Source organism: Megachile rotundata, chromosome 1 (assembly GCF_050947335.1).
Source record: "Megachile rotundata isolate GNS110a chromosome 1, iyMegRotu1, whole genome shotgun sequence".
In the NCBI taxonomy this organism is placed as follows: domain Eukaryota; kingdom Metazoa; phylum Arthropoda; class Insecta; order Hymenoptera; family Megachilidae; genus Megachile; species Megachile rotundata.
The window spans coordinates 2,037,535-2,063,432 of NC_134983.1; the positions used below are offsets into that span (position 1 = coordinate 2,037,535).

The window sequence follows — 25,898 nt, forward strand, 5'->3', positions numbered from 1 at the left end:
GAGAAACTGTATAACAATACCATTGAATGCGCAAAAGCGCGGTTTGATTCATATATCAAGTAAAAATAAAAAATATACATTAAGTAAAAATATTTTTAATTGTACTTATATATTTATCTCTTCCAGATAGATATTCAATAATTAAACATATTTCTCTTATATTAAATTTAACTATACTTGAAATATGTCGAGGGTAAGTTGTGAAGTTATATGTTGTTAACGAGGTTAGATATTCTTTACTCCGATATGTTTTTTAAAGTTATTTGTTATTAGTATTTAAATCATAAGTTTTGTAAAACGCAATTATCTTTTTCAGGATATAAGATCCTATTTTCAGACTGCTAAAAAGACTTCCAGTGTTACTTCGTCAAAAAATAAGAAAAGAAGATTAATTTCGTCGGATGAAGATGATGAAAAATCAAAATCTCCAATAAAACCATCCAAGGTTCTAATATTTTATCATAATTTGGCTGATCGAAATTTCAGATTATATTTCATTCTTAAAATACACATTTTATATTTCTAATTTTTCTTTCTAACATAGAGAATATAATATGTAACATTCTGTTTTAGAAAACAAAAACATTAAAGAAAAGTGCTATAGAATCTGATTCTGATACTGAGGCACGAGTCGTTTCTCCTGGTGATATATTTGGTAAAAAGCCAATAAGTAGAGAAGAAGCACCTAAGATATCAAAACAATTACAAAAAGAGGTAATACATTAATCTATTATTAGTAGAAAATGCAAAACACATGTTAGTCTCATTTCAATCTAATTTCAATATATTCAATGTAATAGTATTCATAGTATTCTTTTTTAATTTTGATAAAGAGTTAGCTAAACTATAATAAAAACAAGCAGAGTTTAATAAGAATTAAATTTCCTTTGAAACAAATAATGATTTTTTGCCTAACGATGATACTATATGTATATATATATTATATAACTTGATGATCATTCTTTGTGTAAATAAACACAAATAGTTTCAAGACAGTAACTGGTTTTTATTTTTTTTTAAAATGGCAGGAAACGGGATTTAGTTAGATTTTGCTCTATTTTACTAAAATGTCTTTAAAATTCACCTTAGTATTCAAGGGTTAATGTTGTAGGAAGCTAAGGCTCACAACGATGATGATTTTGAAGCTACTTTGTGTCAGTTAGACACCTCTGATATTGAACGAAAATATGTAAAAGAAAGTAAGGTGGATAAAGGTATTGACATATAGAAAGTATTATTAATGTATTATTAATCATTGTGTTAATACATACATTCTGATTTAGGTGAAAGTAATACTAACAATGAAAACACAAAAAAAACTCTGGTTAAAGATAAAGAAAATATTAAAAAGAAAAAAACACCAGAGAAAAATAAAAAACAAAGTAAACCAAAGACTAAAAAACATTCTAGTAACAGTTCGAATGAAGATATAAAGCACACTGTTCCTGAAAGTAGCAATAAATCTAAGCACACCAAAAGACCTAAAAGTACATCACCTATTTCTAAAATGGAAGTTGAACATATAGAAAAGAAAGTATCTCCTAAAAAGAAAGAAGTACATGATGTATACGAGGAAAGAGTTGAAAAAAGGAAACAACATGCTCAAATGTATCAGCAATATCTTCAAAGAGGGGGTGCCAGAAATCCAGGATCAAAAGAAATTCCTGTTGTAAGTAAGAAACATTGTATGCATAATTACATAAGGGAACTGATTGTTTGGTTTACAAACAGTGATTTAAAAACAAGGTGGTTTTTCACCCATTTTTGATATTATGATTTTAGAATTGAATTTTATGCTTAATATGATCATCTTTTAATAAAACATCACAAGTTGAATTGACAATTAATTTCTAAGATGTGAGGAGTCAAAGAAGTTAAAATTTATTAATGCGTCAACGTATATATTTGATGTACAGATTTTTATGTCAATTTAGTAATTTAAAATATCAAAAAACAGTCCATTTTTTGGGGTCACTCTTTTATTTATGAATATAAATAAACATGTTCTAAGAAATATACTGAAATTTCAGGGTGCTGAATATTGTCTTGCAGGATTAAGTTTTGTAATAACTGGTGTTTTGGATTCTTTAGAGAGGGAAGAAGCTGAAGAGCTTATAAAAAAATATGGTGGACGAATTTTACATCAACCTTCAAGGAAAACTGATTATGTTATAATAGGTGATCAACCTGGAGCATCAAAGTTAGCAAAAGTAAATATAATTATTAATACATTTAAACATTTTGATTCTTGTACGACATAAATCATAAATTATATTAACTAACATAAACATGTTTTTAGATTAATAGTTTAAACATTGAAAAAATATCAGAGGATGAATTATTAGAAATGATTCGTACTAGGCCTGCTGGTCAAGCTAATAATGTAATTCATCCTTCTCATCGCGCGAGTTCAAAAAATAAAACTAAACGGAAATCTGCAGAATCAGAAGATATGTCTCCTTCACCGTCAAAAGAGGCAAAAGGTAAAACTGAAGAAGTAGGAAAATCAGTATGTTCCCCTCAGAAAGAAAAAAGTACTGAAAAGGACGTACAAAAATTATTAGAGAAATCACCTCATAAAAAAGAACACCATACTAAACATGTAAAAACACCATCTCCGATTAAAAAGCAGCCAAGGGAAGATAAATCAGTTATACAAGATAAAAAGGAAACAAGTTATATAAAGGATATACAAGTAAAAGAAGATATTTCACACGTTAGATTATTTGAATGTAAAATAGATAACTGTAATTTTATAAATATTTATGTTATTTGTGTTTTACTTTAGATAAATGGAAATGTATCGCAAGCATTGGTCGAAAAATACAGACCTAAATCTATGAAACAAATTTTGGGTCAACAGGGAGATAAAAGTAATGCTAAGAAATTACATAATTGGTTATTGAATTGGCATAAAAATCAAAGTGGCCAAGTTAAACACGCTAAACCTAGTAAGATTTTAAATCTTATGCAGAATTTTAATTAGATAAACAAAAATTATTTAATCAATTTTATTTAAATCAGGTCCTTGGGCAAAAAATGATGATGGAGCTTTCTTCAAAGCTGCATTATTATCAGGTCCTCCTGGAATTGGAAAAACAACAACTGCTCAAGTTGTTTGCAATGAATTAGGTTTTGATCTAGTAGAGTTCAATGCTTCAGACACAAGAAGCAAGAAACTTTTAAAAGAAGAAGTATCAGACCTTCTATCTAATACTACACTAAAAGATTATTTTACAGGTATGTATTCGTAATCATGCTGGAAGTTGCCAAAATTTATGAAATTTTATTAATCCATTTTAATCATTTTAATGACGAATGGTATCAATAAAATAGATTAATAAAATTTTATTTTATATAATAAGTTAAAAATAAATTTAAACAGCGTTAATGCTCAATATAAAAAATTGATTTTCTTTATTGAAAGGAATACATTTATAGAGTCATTATTGTATAATAAATACAAATATTGGGTTGCATTCATAAAATTATTTTAAAGGTACAATTTATTTAAATGTTAAAGAAATTGTACTTATCTTTAAGTTGTTGTATATTACAGATAGCAAAAGTAAGCCCAACTCGAACCACGTTTTGTTAATGGATGAGGTTGACGGAATGGCTGGTAATGAAGATCGTGGCGGTCTACAAGAACTAATTAATTTAATCAAATCTACTGATATTCCTATTATTTGTATATGCAATGATCGAAATAATCCTAAAATGAGGACGCTTTCTAATTACACATATGATCTTCGATTTTCAAAACCGAGATTAGAACAAATTAGGGTAAAAAAAATATTAAATTGAATTAATCGCTAAATTCGTTGTTCAGAATATATTTTTAATTGAATATAATTTTTTATACAGGGAGCCATGAAAACTATTTGCTTTAAAGAACATATTAATATATCAACAGAAGATCTTGATCGTTTAATTGAATCAACTAATCAAGACATTCGACAAGTTATAAATCATTTAGCACTATTTGTTGATAAAACAGCTTCTCAAGAAAAATCTCAGAAGAAACATATAAATAAAGATCTCAAATTAGGCCCTTGGGATGTTGTGAGAATGGTATTTTCTGCTGACGAACATAAGCACATGAATATACATGATAAAAGTGATTTATTTTTCCATGATTACAGCATTGCACCATTATTTGTACAAGAAAATTATTTACTGGTCACACCTCAGGTGTCAAAGTACGTAAAAGAAATATAAATAATTATACACTTTTTTTTAAGTAGAATCGTATTTTTAAGCAGTAAGCAGTTAATTCTTGGTTTGCATATAATATTACTATAAGCGGAATTGTAGTAATTAACAATGTAAGCAGAGATTATTTTATATTGCGATTAAAAATTCGTTAATTTGCAAATTGTTTAATTTAAAAATCTGAAAATTTCTAAATTTCAGAATTATTATATTATATTATTCTCATTAATCGCTGCTTTTAAATATATGTATAATTTTCTCGAAGTATATTTTACATAATAATTTTGAAGGATACAATTTAGGAAATTTTTGAACACATCATATTGTTTATGCTCAAGTGCACATAAATTTTATTTATTGTCATTTTCTTTTGTATTTATGCAGAAATAAAGTGTTAGAACGAGTTGCAGAATGCGCTGAAAGTTTAGCTATTGGAGATATTGTTGACAAATCTATAAGAAGTAACAATGCATGGTCCCTTTTACCAGTACAAGCTTGTTTCTCTTCTGTTATACCTGGAACAGTAATGTCTGGTCGTATTAGTGGTCAAATCAATTTTCCAGCTTGGCTTGGCCGTAACTCTAAAGCTGGTAAATTTAATCGGTAATGATACAATCAGTGTTATTGTTCTATTATTCGTTTGCTTTATGAGTGAAATTATTAACAATATGATTTACAGGTTGATGCAGGAAATAACTGTCCATATGCGTTTGACTACTGGTGCGAGTAAGGAAGCTATAAATTTAGATTATGTCAAACCTCTCAGAAATGCTATCGTTAGGCCTTTAGCAACTGCTGATGTAGATACATCAATAAACGTCATGAATCATTATCATTTATTAAGGTTAATTTTCTATTGAAATTTATAACTTTGTGAAAATACTAAGTATTAAGTGTTTATATCTATATTGTTAATAGGGAAGACTTGGATTCTTTAATAGAAATTTCTTTATGGCCTGGTGATAGAGATCCAATGCAAGTTATAGATAGTAAGGTACGCTACAAATCTAGATTAGTTTTTTGCAAATTAGCATGGTGCTGTGAGATATTGCAAGCAGTTTGCATATCTCTATTTTTCCGCTATTAATGATTAAAAGACCATTATTTTAGTAGTATTAATTGTTTATTTTATTATAAACATTTATTTCAATTTAATTTAGTCATGAATGATTAAATATGAAAAACGTAAAATAATGCAGTAAAAATTATGTTGCAGATAAAAACAGCTTTTACAAAGGCCTATAATAAAAATTGTGTAGCTGTGCCATATATAGTAAGTGGAACATCAAAAAAGAAAGCAGCATCAAATTTGCAAGATGAGGGTTCTTTAGAGGCAGAAGAAGAAGAAGCAGAAGGGGAAAATTCTGATGAAGGTGATGATTCTGTCGAAACAGATAAGATGATTAAGGTAACTGAGCAATTTCTTTACTATGAAATTACATATTCATAGAAATGTACGTTTTTTAATCGATTAAATTGCACTTTTAGGCAAAGAAACCGGTCGCAAGTAAGAAAACAGAATCAAAGGATAAAAGTACTAACAGTAAGCCTAGTAAACGTGGAAGAGGAAGAGGGAAAGGGAAGTAATACAAATCTCAGTGGAATGTGAATTTTATTTAAAAAATAATGCAGTATTTCAAAATGTGCTTATTTCACATTGAATTCGTGTCACTTATAAATTTGACTCGTTAATTGTGTATAAAATGAATTTCCTTGATATGTTCCGCGCGTAATGAATTTTACACATATTTTTCTTTCGAGTAGAAACTTTCAAACAAAATTATTTCTACTTAATAGCTTCAGTTGTTTCAGTCGTTTCAACAACTGCAAGTTCTGATCTAGTTTGTACACATTCTGAAAATAAGTAAAATTAAAATAAAATTGAATGTTTAATGATTAGCATGTAATATATCATAAGCGTAGGAACAGACTGTTATGTTTTTATACTAAATATTATTTAATTATACAATTGTACATTTACAGAATAATAGAAATTTGTATTTTATCGTAAATACATATACATACGTTTTGCTCTAGATTTCCATCCAATGTATTCATCAGTTTTTTTGTTCTCCTCTGTGAGCCAATCGGTTAGCGGCTTAAAGTATTCCAACAAACCAGCAGAATCCATATTTCTTTGACCTGTGATCTTTTCCATTGCATCTGGCCAAGGTTTAGAGGAACCGAGTTCTAACATAGATCTATATTGCAATGATAAATTTCCAATAAACTTTAACATTCCCCGATAAATCACTTATATAAAAATAAGAATAGAATATCTTACTTTAACAGGTTTCCTGCGGCTTTATTATTATAAATATCACATTGATGCAATGGTTTCGAGTCTGGATTCTGTGGATCGTATTGTTTTGCTTCTATGCAAAGTGCTTTATGGAATTGGAATTGCACGACGAAACTAACGTAATACCTTATGTATTCTACATCTGCTATTATATGATACTTCGCACCGGGATCAAAGTCGTCTTCTGATCGATCTACTGGTGGTTCGATACCTTGGAAAGCTTCTGCAAGATCCCACCTAAAAATTGAAAAATCAAGGTAATATGCAAGTTCCCTGACCCAGTACAGATTCATAAAATTCCAGAATTTTATAGGCAATTATATTTTAAACAAAAAGATTGTATAAATACAGGTCAAAAAATAAACATTGTAAACTATACAATTTTGGGATCTAGGGACCGCGGAGTTTTGAAATGTCAGAGTTGTAAGTGTTTGGAATGTAGGAATTTTGAGACTGTAGAATTTTTGAATTTTGGTATTTTTGGGACCCTACAACTTTGGGAGTTTTAATTTTTAAGATTTTTTAACTTTAGCACTATAGAATTTTTTAATTTTGTAGGTCTGGGATTTTAAAATTGTAGAGCTTTGAAACTTTGGGCTTTTGAGGTATGGAACTTGTGGGCTTAGGAATTTAGGAACTTTAATACATAGGCACTTCGAATTTTTAGAATTTTGTAAAATAATCCATTACAAGCTGCTTGGTCATAAAAAATAATCATTTTCTAAACAAGCTCTTAGAATACAAAAGTTTTCGAACAAAGGAGTCTTGCTATATATATAATTGTTAATTTTGATTCATATGAAAAACTAAATTCAGGTATTTAAAGTGCAAATGATTCTAGTTACAGAAGTTTTTATAATATTTTTTATAATTCTTTAACAATCCAATTATGTTTTTATTATTTCTTTTACTTAATTTACTACTGTTTAATATTATTTACTAACCAGTTACAATTGTAGTTATCTGGAGTAACTTTTCCTTGGAATACGTTCCAACGCCATTTGTCCATCATATATGCAAATGGTAAAAAGACTATTTTATCTAGTCCTTTGAGATATAGGTGATTGATGTTGGCTTCTCTGTCAGTCGAATCATCATCTAATAAACTGAAAAATTCATTTTTTTTCATTTGATGGCATTTATACACAGAAACTGGTATAGAAACAAACGTTTTTCCAAAATATAGTAAAATTCTGTATTTTTGGAATATTCCGATGTACGTTTTGAATGTTTAAGATGAAGATTAAGAAATATATTCACTGTTACATTTTTAATTTAACTTTTCCGAAAATTACATTTTTTTTCATAAAAAGATATACAGATGCCACAAACTACATGGAGCAAAGAATTAAATTGTTTGACTGAAATACAATGATCCAATGATATAAGGATCCTTATACTTGTAAATAAGGTATAAATTATATGTATTAGGAAATGTGTTTACTTTTATTTTAAGAAGCTATAACCATTAACAATGATTAAATTCAATTTTGGTATATTTAACTGCTGCATTTATTATTTGGGTAAGTATTGTTTAAATTTAACTACTACATTTACTGTCAAAGAGTAAATCATATTTAAAAGAAAGAAAATTAGTACAGTATCAGTATATAATTTGACACTTAATGCAGGTAATATTAAGGAAACCTTGCAAATATTACTTTTTGAACATACCTTATGATTAAAAGTGTTGCACAGTAATAAATACAACAACAATGTAAAATGTAATATGATTAAGTACAACAATGCAAAATGTAAAACCGTTAAATACAACAATCTTAAGTAACAGTGTTAAATAACGATTCAAATTGCAAAAGTTTAAAAATTTCCAATTATTTTTATACTTTGTAAAGTATTGTTCAAACTTCTTAGAATTAACTTATATGATTTATAGTCTGTCCATTACTAAAATCCTTACATTCATGATTTTGTTTCCTTCATAAAAATTCATAAAATGATATGAACTTTATACAGATGCTTCATCTTACTTGATCTTTTTCAGGTGACTTGGGGTTGATGCACTGAGTGCTATGACATCACCGACAGCCTCGTGGAATCCAGGATTCGCACCCTCCTTGAAAACGGTAGGTTGATTTTTGTATTGTAAGTAATATTCTATGTGACCCATCTCATGGTGTGCGGTCAAGAGATCTTCCATATTGATCCGTGTACACTGTTTGATCCTGAAATCTTTGCCGTCGTAAAAGTCCCAAGCGCTCGCATGGCAGATCAGTTCACGATCTTTCGGTTTCTCCAAAATTGAGCGTTCCCAGAACAAGTCCGGCATTGCGGTAAGGTTTATCGAGGTGAAGAAATCTTCAGCAACACGGAAGATCGTTGTGGCATTGTATCCTAAGTAATCGTGAGTAATTTCGTATAAAAGTGTTTAATTATTTGGAGATTTGTCTTTCTCTCCGATTTTGATACCCTTCATAGTATCATGCGTTACAAAATGTAAAATGTTTCATTTATCTTACGGAAACTGGCATATTTTAATTTGTCACGTGAAAAAGCATATTTTATCAGAAAATTAACTTTCAAAGATTTATTAAATAAAAATTGAATTGCTTTTTCGTTAAAATCGTTTTAGATTTAGAAATAGGCTGCGATTAGATGGGAAATCAATTGAAAGATGGGAATAAAAAAATTATGTCATTTTGTAAAATACTGCATTCTGCTCATAAAAAGTGTTTGTATGAAAGCCAATGTCAGGAAATGTGGATAAAATATTACTACATATGTAGTTCTTATAAACAACAAATTTGTATGTTTTGTCAATAAATAATATTTTGACAAGCAAAGAGTTATTTTATCGTGTTACTTATGTTTGTACCATATCAATTATATGGTACAATAGAATAGTACTAAATCATATTATATTTCGCGATAGATACATACTACTAAAATATGTTTGTTATCGTACCGAAAAAATACAATATGCTATTTTTCGTTACTAAATATAAAAATACTCTACATTTTGAGATCAAAATAGAAATAAGCAGGTCTCTCATGGTTATAAAGTTCAAAGTATTAGACCTTGTCCCAAAAATTAAGTGTGTTATTTTGCGAGACAAAATATATTGTTAAAAGCTACATCTTAATTAATTTTATCCTACATACATAATTGTTGCTCGACTTTAGTTTTTTGAATATGTGGAACCGTATTCACGATTTTTATGTTAATATGAGGTAAATTTGATTAAAATTTAGTGTAACATGTAATTAAGAATTACTAGAAACCCATCATGTATAAGCAAAATTTACTTAGGATATTCACTTTGATAACATATTTGACTATCGAAATCTGTAGTCTTCTTGTAAATAATTGTTACACTGAAAATATATTTTTGCATATTTTTGAAACTATAGTCTAATGGTGGTGACATATAATATGGAAAAATTTGTTTAGGATAATAAAATGAAAACATATTTCAAGAGCATGCACTAAAATGAATTTCTTCCAAGGTAACATTTGACATAGCGCTACCAATATTGATGTTCTTTACTTATTGTTTATTTTTTATTTCTCAATACAACACAATGCCTATCGATTTAATACATTGCGATTGAATGTGTATTTATGCGATCTATTATGATTTAATGCGTGACGATCTAATGCCTACACATGTATATAATGCGTTGTTATAAAATATGCGGTGATCTGACCCGTTACTATACAACGCACTATTATATAGCGCGTGATAATTAAACGTTCAGCATCTAACGAAGTATTTGTGATTGCATTTGTAAATCAGAAAAAAACGGATCAGTCTTTGATTTGCAATTATTTTCATGGATTTTCGTTATGTTGATCCTAAGAGCGCCATTAATGTGCATAAAAGTCCGTATGAAGAGGAACTCATTCAACCGGCAATGTAAAGCATACGAACATAACGAGAGTCTAGTGTACCTTGGCCCAATTGTGTGGGATACTCTGCATATGGTTTAAAATAGAACCAAACCTTGATTGATCATGGCGTTAGTGACATCTGGCAGTTGTTTTCCTGGATAAGGAATTGTAAAATCTGCGATATTACTCCAAGCTTGTGCCCACATATTGCCTAATAAATGTGCTGGAATAGGACCATCCTTTGAAACGACGTCTTCTCCATACTTTTTGCGAAGTTCTCGTCGAACGTACGCATGTATTTGCAAATAGAGGGGTTTCAATTGTTCCCAGAGTACATCTATAAATGTATTTAATTATAAATTAATAGTTAAATTTATGAATCTTTATGTAGAAATAAGGTGATGACTGTAGAAGAAGATTGTATACAGGATATTCCGGAAAGACTGTTAAATATTTATATAATACACGGGATACACTATGTTGGGTGAAAAAAGTTTTAGTAAACATAAATCAAAAGTTAATCGTTTTTAGTGCATAAACATTTTTGTATCTAAGCTTTATGATTGACTCACTGATTTCTATCATTGCATACAGTATTCACATCATTATTTATAATCCGTGTTCTGAATGGCTTTGTTTTATTGCCATGCATATTCCATGATAAAAGATTTCATTCATAATCAGATGTCATTTGATGATTGTGAATCTATTATAAATACGCTGAAAATGTCAGCATACTATTCTAATGAAAAAATGGCATGTTTGCATTTAATGCATACTCGAGTCAATGAAAATGCTTTAGTTGTATAACATCTTTAACAATATCGTGAAAAACTTTTCTAATTGGAAGGTTCCCTCTCATGCGCTGTTTCAAAATCATCACTGTTTTTGTGAATTAGGTTCTTTAGAACAAGTCATTGAAACTCTGGCACACCTAGATTTGTATCTGTGTCCGATAAATCGCACTTTAAGAATTAAAAAAAAAACATCTCGAAGTAGTGTAAGAAGAGTATATGATGTCATAAAAATCGGTATTGTTCTTATTTGGAGAACACTTCATGAGTAGTTAATCTATTTATACCATATCCAACGAAAGTAAACACTCGCTCCAACTGAGCAATCAAGCAAGAATAGAATTTCCATAATGGTTATTCATAAAATGTATTTCAAATTCGAATTTTATATGTTGCATTTTACTTATTGGTGAAGTTGCATTTGTGTAAAATGAAATTACAAAATTCCATAATGTTCACATATGGGCAGAAAAAAATTCTGACGCATTTATTCAAATAAATTACTAACATTGGTTTTTATTATATATTTAAATGGTTATAGTGAGAGATCATCTTATTTGTTTTCCCATATGCAATTTCGAAAAAGAATGTCAAACATAACGCCAACATATAGAAATGTTTATATTACAGAAACAATTGACTTCCTGACCTATATATGTTTACAAAGTACAGTGTATCCTCTATATTACTTGCATATAAAATGTCATCTTTTTATCTTTTCTATTATACAATTTATTTTGTAGTAAGGAGATTGTGTAGTGATCAGTCAAGTATTCGAAACCAATGATAATGTTATTTTTATGCAGGTGTTCAAATCTCCACTGATCTATTTCAATTTGTTTTTAAATTATATATTTATATTCATAAACTATAAACATATTTCACATTACACTATAATAAGTTCACGGTTGATACTTTCACTAAGGACATGCAAATTCTACAAGAAATAAACAAAATATTAGAAAAGGAAAAAACATTATTGTAATATTTATGACTTTAACAATTTTTTTACAATTTCTAGTAAATTACAGTTGTATGCCACAGTTTTATAGAAGCATTTAAAATAAGCACTGCATATACATTTTGCAAAGCTTACCTTTAGTTACATTTTATAATACCTGTTATCAGATAGAGTGTATGGAAAGCAGTATTCAATACAAAAAAGGCATCAACATGAATTTTTGTTTTGTATCTTTAAAAAGTGTTATCTGTAAACTTATTACAATGCATTATATGAAAATAAATAATAAAATAAATAAAGATTTGGACTCTCACACGAAGACTAATCTTGTTGAAGTTTTCTAACTCCTGTTTAAATATTTCATAGTGACTTTTTTTACAATTTTACTTTAGAATAGAAGAAATAAATTCTATTAAAAATTTAATATTAAGTATTATTTAAACCATTCATTGCCTACATCTAAAACAAACATGTCATTTTGTAACAGTATGATGTATAAAATTTACAAGTGCTAATGAAAATGAGAGAGACACTTGGAATGGTTTTATTGTATAAAAGTGTCTGTAATAAAAAATATCCTTTTTCGACAAGTCATTAATACAACATATCTAAAACAAGTATTCATTATTATTTTGCTCAATTCCCTGGAACCAATATTTAAGGTAATCCTGCTCAGTTCAGTGGTAAATTTTTTTGAAGATTTTGGTACTAAAAGTAATAGGACTGAAAAACTTCAGATATTTTATAAAAATTTGTCTATAATGGTGTTCTAAAATGGTCTCAAATCTGTTGACCAAATAATGAACTTCAAAATAACAGATTCATTGTGGTGGACAGAAACAGCAAAACTTTATATCGTCATTAATCTACGTGTTCCATATTACTATAAAGCAATATATTTGTTGCTTGTAATTTACACTTCGTACTTAGTAGTACAAATTCCAGCATTTTAGAGTCATAGAAAGTACATTTAATACTGTACCATAGTTATCAAATCAAAGTACTTGTGTCCTGTATCGTGAAAAATTTGTCTTAATAAAGAAAAGAAGTTTAAAGGAAAGTATAAAAAAATTAAATGAAAGCTCATTTAAGAAAGTGAAGACAATCTGGTCTGTCTTGTCGATAAAAGATTTCTGTGCCAAGTCTATATTTGAAATTTAATCATAATAGAATATTAATTATTTTTTGTTCATAACATATTATTATACAAAAATGTCTATTTGTTACGCTAAATATCAAATGTATTAGCAGAATATTCATTTAAAAGTGCTAACTTATACATCTTAATTGTTAAACAATTTGACGCTTAAATATAAAATCAGTCTCGTATTGAGTGAATTTTACCAAACAGAAGATGTTATTTGATACCATTATTATCTGGCTAGTTGAACAGTCTAATTATTAAAAATTTTATTATATTACTTACCAATTTGCTCAGGGAAGTCATCAGCTTCATAATCTTTCATCCAGTAGGCTGCGTTGTCAGTGAAATTATTCAACGTAGCAGCCATATTACTCAATTCTACATATCTTGTGTACAATGATTTGATTTTTTCACCGGTTGCTTTTCTCCATTCTACCCAAACATATTTCAGTACTTCGGGGTCACGGCTTTTCATTAAAATTTCCGTAAGTTCTGGCTCGAGAGCGAGATCACATTTGGTTCGATTTGTATAATCACAGATTTTCGCGGTGGCGTATATGTTTTCCATGTCACTTATAATTTTTTCGTACTCTTGGAACAACTGTAATAAATTTCAAGCATGTATAAAAATAAAAAATATACATACATGAACAAAATTTCAAATTTTGCAAAGTATTCATTTTTAGAAAATTATTGTGAAATTTTACTTTCAGTGAATGCAAGATTACTTTTAAATTTGGGTCGAAATATTCATGGATTTCAGTGAAAAAATATGTTGTTAAGATTATGATTATGAACAATTTTTTCTTATGTTATATAAAATGTTTGTTTTAGTTCAAAGAATTATTATATTAGAAAAATATTATTTTCATAACTTTCGAAATAGTAATGGTAAATTGTTGTATTGTGGCCATAATATTTAACTGCATGTTTTAAACCATCCATCAGAATAAATATGTCGTAGGTAATTGTTTAAAATGTGTGCAATGTATACAAAATGTACATTTTCTACAAGGGAGATATAATATTTGTTTTATGCAAAACACAATTACGCTAAAGAATGAAAGTGAATGTATCATTGACATTCAATATTTCCTTTGATAGTTTTATACGTATCCTGTATATGATATTAAACACACTTTTGTGCAAGATTTGAAAAATTTAAAACAGACTATTCTATACCTATATAGAAAAAATTTCGTGATAGGATAATCAGTGATAGGATAACTATTTTACAAGTTCGGAAAAAATTATTACATCTTCAGGAAGTGCTGCGGTGCCCAGTACGCTGAGTTTCGAGAATAGTCTTTTGGTGTTTTCATCCTTGAGACCCCTCCAAGGGAACTTGATCACATCCTGCCAGATAGATTTAGTGACTCGTGCCGCTTCGGAGGACACATTCAACTTTTTCGCCAAGTTTTCTTGGGTCAAGTTCGACGCATATTCCCAATCTGCCAATGTTTGCTTGTTATTCCATTCCGCGTATGTTTTATCTACCCGTTCCAGGAATTCATTAGCTAAATCCAATTGCTCGTCGGATGATTTTGTAGCGTTGGATCCATTATCCTGAGGTGTGGGATTTCCGAACGCGAGCGTTACAAGGGCTGCGACCAGCAATCTATGTACAAATATAACGCAAATAGTGACGTAATATTTTTAGTATTATTGCGTAAATTTTGTTTGACAATTTTTTTAGTTTCTATAGTTTGAAATATTTTCCAAATTACCAATCTTACTGCTTCATCTTCTGAAACTCTAACCCTTTGCGATCGTATTTATGCACTTAACTGTTTTCGATATTTAGTATTTTGAGTCAGCATTATACATATAGGAATTTTACGGATATAATGATTTTTTAAATATAAAATAGATAAATGACCCTTTTAATATTATTACTTGTATTGAACGTTAAATAATTTCCAACAATAATATATAACATAAGCCACAAATAAATACGACTACAAACAATTAAATATAATTAAAAAGGTATAGTTATGAAAGTGAAATAAATTTGATGTAACTTTTTAAGGATCTTTTATTGTGTTTGCTTATACTTATTTTTCTAACGAGTACATAATTCAGAGAATGTCTACCATGAGTTAGAAAGCAGAAAAGAAATTGCAGTTTAAGAAATGAGAGAAATCGTTGTCTGAAATATCCATGAGGATCTGTAGTGAAACTTCTTATTGTCAAAGGCCTTCAATAAACATAAATATTTTATTATACTTTTGACGCGCATCATTTGGTATGTACAAAATACTTCTTTTTCATAACCTGAAGGGCTCTACTATAACCATGTCATAATGATACTAATTTCTTATTATTAAGGTATAAATATTGCATCAAAAATGATCGATGAGATTTAACACATAATTTTGGCCTATTTAACTAAATATACAAATGTAACAATTTTGAATTAAATGAAATTTAATCTACAGAGTAGACGGTTATTTTAAAAGTATTATAATATAATTTCATACTTCATTTCATTTTCGTTTTTTGAATTTTAAGCTGATTTTAGATATTATAGTGTTTTTACATATACTATCGTTCAAAAGTTGAGAAGCAATCATATCTTTTTGTTCGATAAATATTCTTTTATTAATATACTGAAAATGGTTACTTGTAAAAAACGTTTACATTTTGAGTAATTTGTCTAAATAAAATTTTGTTAAATTTTATATTTTAATTTTATGTGTGAACAACCACTGTTGTTTCCTTTTATTTAGTTTAAGAGAAACAGTTAGACGAAGTAATTATATAAAAACGCAATTAATATAATGCACAAAATTTATTTGAAAATTATTAAAAATAAAGATGATTATTTTACTCATGCAAACATTTGATAATAATGAGTTCTATTGTTACTTAAATTGGTTATGTCATGTATACGTATATTCAAGTAAACATAGAAAAGAATGATAAAAGAAAAAATCATTCTACCGATGTAGACGTCAAGCGCACTTTATTCTTTAATGCAACTGAATTTTATTGTCAATCGATCGTTTTCATTATTGTGTGTATAAAAGTACTAATTCAAAAACATTGAAATGACAATATTTTACAAGATATCTAACATTTTATGTAAGACACATCATTTCATTACAAACGGTGTTTAAATGTCTCATAATTACATGCTAAACATTTTCTAATTCGTTTTTTTTTTTTATATTTTTCAATATATGCTTTAGTTCATTTGCAATCGAACAATTTAAATGCATTGATCTTTTTTCTTCTTCTCATTTTAAAAGATAAAGTGAGTTCTTGTTCTTTCGTATTGATTGGCGACTTGAAGAAGCGTACCAAAATGCATCGTTTGAATGATCAATACAAATCAATTAAAGAGTGTAGTGAAAAATATAAAACACGCTTCAGAAAATACTTCGAATGCAGTGGTGGAACATTCGAACATTTATTGTAATGAAATACATTTCTGACATTAAATATCAAATATCTTGTGAAGTATTGACATTTCAATGACTTGGGGTTCATATTTTTATATGCAGGATAAAAAGAATGGATTGCTTTAACAAAAAAATGGGTTGCGTCAAAGAATAAAGTACTATTGCGCTTGACGATGAATTTATATGTAAAATGAATTTATATAAAAAATGTCATATGAAGTTAGGACATATTACACCATGCGATTTTTTCCTTTATCATTTTTTTCGTTTTATTTAGAAAATTTTAATAACCTGTTTCAGTTCGTAGAATCACTCTCTTCAAAATTTTTATTGTAATAAAAAACCATTGCAGATATAACATATCGTTTCATAATTCTGTTTATATGACTGCTTTCAAGCTTTCAAACTACAGTGTAAATGACTCTCTTCTATTAAAAAACTTAAATGTTTAATTTTAATCGAAGCACCGTACTTTTATAAGACTAGGTCATAACTGATCCACTTTCGTTGTTACGGACGTAAAACTTTTTGATATATACGCACTTTATCATACAAATAAAGTATATTTTTCATTGCTCACAATATTCAACACATACATGGAGATTGATTAAAAAATTAGAGGAAATTAAGGGACAATGAAAGGAGAAAACGAGCAAAGAACACACAAGATAGATAAACGACGTACAATACGCCTACAATAATAAAAGGGTTGAATTAAAAGTTAAGTGCTTCTAATGAGCGGCTACATAGTGGTGTAACGTGATAAGAGGAGTGATATAAATCTTGCAGACTTGTTTTAGAGAATTAAAACTATGCACACAAAAATGTATATAACTTCGAGACATGGTATTGCTCGCAGATTTTTAAGCATTTATATAGAAACGAAAAGTAGATAGCTAATACAAAGCGTTATGATGTAAAGTAGAAATAAGAAACAAATTTTTATGCATATAGATTGACAAAACTGTGATGACATTAAAAAATTTCTTTTGTGCTTCTATTCTCTGTGCACGAACCTAAATTGTACATGGAGAACTCTTCTTATATTGCGACGGATGAAGCTGCAGCAAAAATTCATTACTTTTTATTTAAAAAATTTAGCTATTTTTTGCACACTGTAAATATTGGAAAATCATGCTTTTTTGATGTTTAATTGTATTTGCAATGGTCAACTTAAGTAAAACTAATTTTTCATTTAAAAAATCATTGAATATATCATCCTTTTTCTATTTAAAATGTTGTATAATATTTGTCTGTTTAGATAAACAGTTATCATGTAATTCATTACGATATTTTGAAGTTCAACATATGTATAGATAAATTTTTATTAACAAGAACTAACGATAACACTCTAATGATAAAATATACTGCGCTTTTCGTTAAATTAAATCTACATACATAAAGGTCACTAATTTTTAGATTTACAATAAGTCGTAAAAACGAGTTACCGATATTTACTTAAAAACCGATAAAAATGAACTTAAATATTTGTTAAAATAATAGAAAAAACGGTGTTATTATAAAAAAGTATTAATCTTCCGATATGTTGCAATTAGATTTTATCTAACTACATATCGAATTTATCGATTATTTGCTTGTCTCTTGATAGTGTTATATTTTTGTCATGGAATGTTTCATATAACTGATATGACGTTAACGTGATTTACAAATAAACGAGAAGTTTTATTTACCTTATCAATTTACATTTTAATATGTATCTATTGATTATTGTTTTTAGATAAAAATTTGTAAAGTCATATGAAACTGCAATAATTAAAAGATAGAAAAAATTTAATTTTAACACTCGAATAATATCGAGATAGCACAATTTTTAAACTACTTGTTCAAATATTATTTTTCACATATAATAATTTTAAAAAATTGTATCCACAGTAGTTTATGATTTTTTATATCTGAATATTTAAAATTCTAATATGTTTACATTTATTAATAATTTTAATTGTTTTTACTTATTTTTGATTAGAAATACTCATATACGCAGTATATAAATTCTTTGAATATGTATCTCTGCTTATGTGTACGAGATATTATAACGAAATCTGTGTTTCTGACGTATATGATAATGTTGACATAGAAGGCAGAGCTGGGAATATTTGAAACAACTATTAAAACTAACTATTGAACTGGTTTCATTTAAGACGTATCATTACAGTTAATAAATACAAAAGTTAGAACACTGGTCTAGCTTTTGTATATATAGACTTAATTATTGCACTTAAGTCTAATAAGTGCAATAATTTTAATAAAAGACTTTGACTATAAAGTATGTAACCTTTTATATAACATTAATACAACGCAAGCAAAACACTCAAGCATATAAAATAAGTAAAAATGTGTAAATAATTTTCTTTTCAATTATCGGACACAAAATGCTGAAGAGATTACGCTTGCCGGTTTTCTAAGATTTTATTTTTGAAACTGTACGATAATTCATCAAAATGGAATCACTTGGAATATTTCATACTATATATATCCTTTTATAATCCTTCAGTTTTTTAAAAAAAAATTCAAAATAATGTTCTTGTGTTATAATTAAAAGTCACTTTCTATAAATATTTTGCCTGCACTGTACAAATATTGTGATTTTAGGTACAATTATTTTCATTTGGTACAGTTAATATGATAGAATAATAACGTCAACGTGATAGGTAACTGTACCTAATATAATATGCGCAATGTTTCAGTAAACAAACAGCAATATCTGTGCAAAATATTTCGGTATGTACAAAGACGTGAACAAAAATATTAACGTTTGAGCTTCAATTGAAAACGAGTTGTTGAAATCGAAGCATTATTATATTTCATACTAAACAATTTTTAAGAAGTAAGTTAAATAGTTAATTTTTTTAATAAGGGTAGAGTTATAAAGTTTCTGCATGATTCATTACTAAACGTGTTTGTTTACATTATTTTTTACATCTATTGTTTTTTCATAAGATAATTAATATTTTCCTGTTAAAATACGTATGTAGTATATATGTGAGTTAACGTAATATACAATGTAGAACGTACTTCATATTGAGTACATGTTCCTTGTTAAAATTACATAGAATTATATTTTTATCATCCTAAGTACATTATAAATAATGTCATATAAGATGATTTTAAAAAAGATGCAGACATTTGTTTATTTCTCTCATTTATTTATTAAAATATTTATTTTCCTAGCAAAAATGAAATCTTATTTTGCAATGAAAACAAAGTTTTCCTTTGAAATTTTTTACTCGTTTTACATTACCTACTATTTTTTAATTCACTGCTTTTGACCTTAAGTTCTGCATAGATAACTGTTAACTTACGAATATTTATTAAGTTCGTTGTGTTTTAATGTTAATTTTGTTGAGAAGAAAACATTCTTTAATTTGGGATAAATTATTCAAAGCAAACGTTCCATATTATGTGCAATTATTTTAAATATAAGCATATTGGAAATAGGGTCATTCTATGTAAAATCGATTACTTTTTGAGCTCATCATTTGCGATTTTGTTTTAATTAAAATTTGTTACAGTCCACATAAAATTAAAGGTGGCTTAAGTCATCATTTTGTCGGATTCGAATTTGTTCAGAAATTACAAGTCTTCAAAGTTTGCAATTTTTGGGTATTTTGGTGAAAACAGACTTCACTTACGAATTTTTTTCTCAGATACTATTCATTTGATTTAACTACATTTTTATTATTGTATTCATAAAGAATTGGGCTGTTATAAAATATTGTTTCTCATTTCGTCAATTTGTTTGTAATATTCTTTGAAACTTCCTCATCAAAATGAGTCCTTCAGAAGAATGGAGCCTCGAAAATTGTCACACTAAATTGGAAAAGGACGCGGTATATTTCCGTTTTAGGTAGGCGAGTCGTGCGCTCCGCTATTGTGATCGGTTTTTTATACCACCGTTTTCAATACAATACGACGAAACTTCGTATACGACTAAATGACCCTGTTCATACCTAGAAGTGTATATTAGTACTCACTCTTGGCCAATGATATATTTATAGTTATGTTAGATTTAACACGTTCACGCCGGCGTGACCCACTGGTGGGTCACACTTAATTGTCCCGTGGGGCGACGTGCATCACAAGTAGGTTTTCAAAAAATAAGTATATTTTATTTTTTGTCAACGTTATAAACAAAAATTGAGTATTATAAGCATTAACATTCAATATTTTAAATTGATAACAATTATTTATTTATAAGCATTCCAAAACTGTTTCGATCTCGTATTTAGCGCGTTCGAAGCTTCAAAGGAGTAACAATGTCGCCCCGCCCCACGAAGAAAAATGTTAATATTCGCCCCGGCGTGAATGTGTTAATCTTAAAGTGATATAAGTGTGAACTGTTTGTTTGGTTATTGGTTTAAAAATAATAAAATCGTAAAAGTTATTAGGTTCTAGAAAACATGTCTGACGAGATAGCTACGCAATATAAAAGCCAAAAAGTTTTATTAATTCAACTAATCATTTCAGCGATTTCGGTATTTTTGCAAAATGGCATTCTTGTACAACTCATGATAGGGAGGCCATGTTATGGTATTGAAGGGAGCATTAAAAGACTTGCAATGTACGCTAGCTTATAAAGACTGTTAGTAAATTAATTTCTCACTCCTGATGATTTATTTGAGTGGGCAGAATCATCTTTTTCGAACGTAACATTTAATTATGTAATACAAAATGAATATATTAGACATACTGATAGCAGGGTCTAAACTTTTGTTTTCACAGCTTTGCGACATTATCAAATAAAGAAAATAAAGTAGGACTTGCTCGTACGATAATGATGGCTCTGTGCTTAGTGTATGAAATAGTTATCATTTTTTTTTTGACCACTACACACAATGTTTCCCATACTCTTGATCACAACCCACCATTATCCCTTTGCGATAGAAAGAAACCACCACTTTTTCGCTGATTCTATCAAGTAATGATGCCTTTTTTGTAGAATATAAGCAATAAATATAGGAACCAATATCTATAAATGAAGCTATTTAATAAAAAATGTGTGATTCGCCAAAACTAAGTACTAACATACTTTGCTAGGTATGAACAGGGTCATTTAGTCTTCTCGTATTGCTTTGAGACCAGTGGTATAAAAAAATCGATCATAACAGCAAAGCACACGACTCGCCTATTGGAAACGGAAGTATATAAAGGCACATTTTAAAAGGGAAGCTTCAAAGAATATGACTATATTTTTTTTTAGACTCCTTGCGTTCCTTATTGAAAAAAACGCAAAAAAAGAATTTGTATAAATTTTTCGACACTTTATAATAAATTGACAGAGTTAAAAAAAATATTTAAAAATAGCCCAATACACATTAATACAGATTAATGTTGAACAACATTAAGGATTGATCCAAAGCTGCCAATTCTCTATAACGCGAAATTATGTACTACTTTTCAAAGGATGTACATTATATTGACGTCTTACTAGATAAATATTTATATGCCCATTTTTAGGGTTTTCAAGAAAAATAAATTTGGAAATTCAAATTATTGAATAAATTTGGAAATTCAATAATTATTGAATAATAATTATTGAATAATAATTATTGAATAATATAAAGTATTAACTTTATATGATAGTAAACAAATATTTCATAATAGAATAAAGACTGCATAACTGCAACATAATCGGGTCCCAAGCGTTGCAGTTATCGAGTCGAGGTGTCGATTCTTTGTTTACATTTGGCTCGCGCCGACCGGTAAATGTAGGAAAGGACAGGGAGCGAAAGGGGGAGGCTATTTAAAATTAATTTTTTAGAAAAATTCAAATATTTGTGTATTAATTAATTGATTTTAGGTTGGCAACTGAATTGACGATTTGTTTACATATTTTTCCTTAGGAAGCTCAAATTACATTATAAAGCAACCTAAAATTAGTGACAAATACGGTAAAATATTACTTATTGAAATAATGCTTAACTTCACTAAAAATTCTTATTAGTTTAACTTTAATAATTCATTTTCTAGCAAAAAATGATAGTCTCGAATGTAGTTATTCGCAGAGTGATTATATCAATTTTGGCTGAAAATCGAATTGTGTGACTGTAATAGCTTTGTTGCTCACTTCATAATATTATATCTAGTTTTTATTTTGCTGTTATGCAAAAAGGAAACCAAATTTGGTTAAGTATTACACACTTGCAATTGCGTGTACGGAATATGCCTTATATTCAAAATTGTACAAATAAAAAAAACTATTCAAAAAGTTATTAATTTTAATAATTTTTTGATTTTCTAAGCTTCAATAACGATTTTATAACCTCTTATAATCGAGCATTATAAATTATTTTTAATTGAATTTATAAGCCGTTTTTGCACATAATGAGAAATTAAAATTTGAACAAAAATTATACGTTTTTAAGTTTGGAATTGTATTGTACTTATGCAATAGTAGTTATTCAATCTTTTTTGACATGTAAGAGTTCTATAAACTCTCCTGAACAAAATGATATAAATTATTATTACATTATAAACATCTAAATTTATTTGAATAACAATCGAATTCAAAGCGACACTACAAATGTGCCAATCTTTGCTGACACTTTTTCGGTTTGTATCAGAAATTAGGAGTTTAGGAGAGAATTTAACTATAGCACACAATAGCACAGCATTTGGGCTGAGAAAAACTTGAAGAGAAGGTATAAAATTATGTTTGAATAATATACGGTAATGGAATTGCAAAACATACTCAGTAAACATGACTTTCGATATTTAGAAATACTGTCGTGTATGTGGTCAAATTCTTATAGTTAAACAAAGTTCCATATTTTATAACTTTAATCGTGGGATGAAAACAGATATTTTTATTCTGATTTTATAATATATTCTTATTTGTACAATATAATTATTGTATATTTTGTTACAATGTATTATTTTTTAACAATAACAAATGTAATTACAAATAAAAATTGAGCACCTAAATATAAGTCGAACACTATCTTATGCGAGAAATTGCAATTATTTAATATTTTGTTACTCAAATTTTTTATTTACAACCCTAATTACGTAAAAATCCAGCACTTAGCATGTAAACCGTTGCTTAAGGGGGGCAATACCTTTAGAATCTTGAAAAATTTTTTTTTCTATAAAATGTTAGTATAACATCTTAAAAATATTGTCTCAAAATTTTAAAGTGAAATACGAAGCCCTTTTGAAGTTATGGCCGATTAGCGTCGCGAGTATTCACGCGTTCAGTGCGGAGGACTGAAAGTTTAAACGCGTTTTTCTCAAAACTACATTTTTACAATTGGTGTGGCTGATGACTCAAAAACTAGTTTATCAATCGTGCTCAAATTTTTTGCACATATCCATGACAATAGTATCTAACATATGAAATAAATTGAACATTAAAGTCCTTTTTTATTGCAAAATATTGCAGAAATTTTTAGTAAAATTCAAAGTTTTTCTTTAAAAGCGCGCCATTTTTTTAATTTTACACATTTTGCACATTTCTGAGGTTCATCTACTAACTGTAAATGTTAGTTTTCGAAACATTGTCTGCAAACTTGTTTCAGACCAATATATCTAAAGCTAGAACCGACACCGATTCACGAGACGCGCCCAAACACTTCCAGAAAGGATTGTTACAATTCCGCCATTTTTAAATGTATTTAAAAACAAAAAATATTGTGTAATAGGCAATAATTATAATAAATTATACCTGAAATTTCAAAAACGCAAAACAAAGATATCCTATACAAAAAAAATTCATAAAAATCAGCTTATTTTCATCGGTCTAAAGGTATTGCCCCCCTTAAATTGAAGTCAAGGTTTACATCCAACCACTAACAGAGGCAAAGAACAAAAATACTTAACATACACTTATATTCACACCCGCCTTTTATTTTAGAATATATCGGTAATAATGTTAAATTCATTAAAGCCGAGTCCGTTACATATTTTTAAAAAGATGTTTTTGAGTATAATAATTCGGCCACTGTACTTCGTATCTGTATTGAAAGCGAAACACACGACACGCGGTTAGGTAATTGAAACATGATTTTATATCTTCCTTTGACAGAAATGTTGTTCTGTTATGTACTATAGTTAGATTTCCTCTTAAACGCCTAGTTCCTGAAATAATCTGAACAACCATCAAAAAAGATTGGCACGTTTTAGTTGTCCCTTTCAATTTGATCGTTACTTAAATAAATTTAGATGTTCATAATGTAATTGTAATTTTTATTATTTTATTCAGAAGACTTTATTATTTTCTTTTATTATAGAATTGTTTTGTGTCAAAAAAGACTGAATATTTGTTACTGCAAAAGTACGAAACATTTTTAAAGTTGAAAATGTACAATTTTTGTTTAAAGTTAAATTTCTCAAAAATTGTGTGCACCACTAAAAACACTCTACTTCATATCTAACAGATAAGAATCACTTATCGAAAGTTACAAAATCGTTTAAGGTTAATAATCTTTCAAACAGTTTTATAGGTGTACAATTTTGAGTGTGAGCCATGTTTTGTATAAGACGCTGCAATTATTCATTTTAGCTTAGATACTTGACACAATTTAGTTTTATATTTAAACACTTAAATTTATTTACATAAAATTTACTTTTTACATTTTCTTTTAAATATGACATACATGGAATATTATAAAGCACGTAACAAAACTGTTACATTCGTGCAGTTCAATGTTTAGCCAAAATTACAAAGCTAAATGCAGCGTTCGATTTTTACTATGAATGGTTGCTAATTACAAACTCAAGAGAAGTTGCTGAATGGAATCTTAAATAAATAATGATAACGTAAAAATCTCCGTATGCAACTTCTATAACCATACAAAGCATTGAGATTGCTTAACTGTGCACTAACAGCCTAATAAATTAACAAACATCCGTTAAAGACTCAAAGGCTCCGCCAGTTAACTGTCAACGTGACTCTATTCTGTTACGAAACCAACTGAGCAAGGTTTTTGCTCATTTCCAATTGTCACAGAAAAAGGGAAATCTCGACCGTAATCGTGACAGTCACTAGGATCACGGCACGATATTTGTTAAAACGATAAATTCTAATAAAAACGTTTCTGGATACTCACGGGCACAGCATTTCCTTCAGAGTTGGTTGAAGTACGACGAATCAATAAGGAACAATCGACGATTAAGGAGCAACTTTCACGAGCCTAACCAAATACCGATGATTTCATGTACAATCGAGATATACACTTGGTTGGCAAACTCTCGCCAAGTGATGTCGAATAG

General features: G+C 28.4%; 2 protein-coding genes across 3 annotated transcripts; one reads left to right on the forward strand and one right to left on the reverse strand.

Annotated features, from left to right (window-relative positions):
• The first annotated feature begins 11 nt into the window (after positions 1-11).
• Positions 12-6,253, forward strand: Gnf1 (germ line transcription factor 1). 2 transcript variants are annotated; one of them, XM_012291866.2, is made up of 16 exons: positions 12-193; positions 317-445; positions 574-714; positions 1,112-1,214; positions 1,284-1,669; positions 2,031-2,210; positions 2,300-2,716; positions 2,789-2,951; positions 3,025-3,240; positions 3,560-3,786; positions 3,868-4,202; positions 4,600-4,818; positions 4,895-5,059; positions 5,134-5,209; positions 5,432-5,623; positions 5,704-6,253. In XM_012291866.2, exons 1-16 carry the CDS (start codon positions 185-187, stop codon positions 5,800-5,802), a joined length of 3,057 nt encoding a protein of 1,018 aa, XP_012147256.1. In that variant the 5' UTR covers positions 12-184; the 3' UTR covers positions 5,803-6,253. The 2 variants fall into 2 exon arrangements, with proteins under 2 accessions (XP_012147256.1, XP_012147258.1); XM_012291868.2 differs by having other exon boundaries at positions 13-193; positions 2,300-2,695.
• LOC105663371 (angiotensin-converting enzyme) lies at positions 5,811-25,898 on the reverse strand. Its single transcript, XM_012291865.2, has 9 exons — positions 25,736-25,898; positions 14,524-14,884; positions 13,549-13,867; positions 10,480-10,704; positions 8,506-8,869; positions 7,462-7,623; positions 6,500-6,754; positions 6,241-6,416; positions 5,811-6,069 (listed from the first exon to the last, which is right to left on the reverse strand). The coding sequence occupies exons 1-9, from the start codon at positions 25,744-25,746 to the stop codon at positions 6,002-6,004; spliced, it is 1,941 nt and encodes a 646-aa protein (XP_012147255.1). The 5' UTR covers positions 25,747-25,898; the 3' UTR covers positions 5,811-6,001.

Excerpts from the sequence above, each read along its gene's own strand:
- Gnf1 (XM_012291866.2), top strand. Across the intron at positions 1,215-1,283 it reads AGAAAGTAAGGTGGATAAAG|GTGAAAGTAATACTAACAAT; the intron begins GTATTGACATAT and ends ATTCTGATTTAG. Across the intron at positions 2,952-3,024 it reads AGTTAAACACGCTAAACCTA|GTCCTTGGGCAAAAAATGAT; the intron begins GTAAGATTTTAA and ends TATTTAAATCAG.
- LOC105663371 (XM_012291865.2), bottom strand. Across the intron at positions 8,870-10,479 it reads TAACGCCATGATCAATCAAG|GATACAATGCCACAACGATC; the intron begins GTTTGGTTCTAT and ends ACGATTACTTAG. Across the intron at positions 6,417-6,499 it reads GCCGCAGGAAACCTGTTAAA|ATCTATGTTAGAACTCGGTT; the intron begins GTAAGATATTCT and ends ATTGCAATATAG.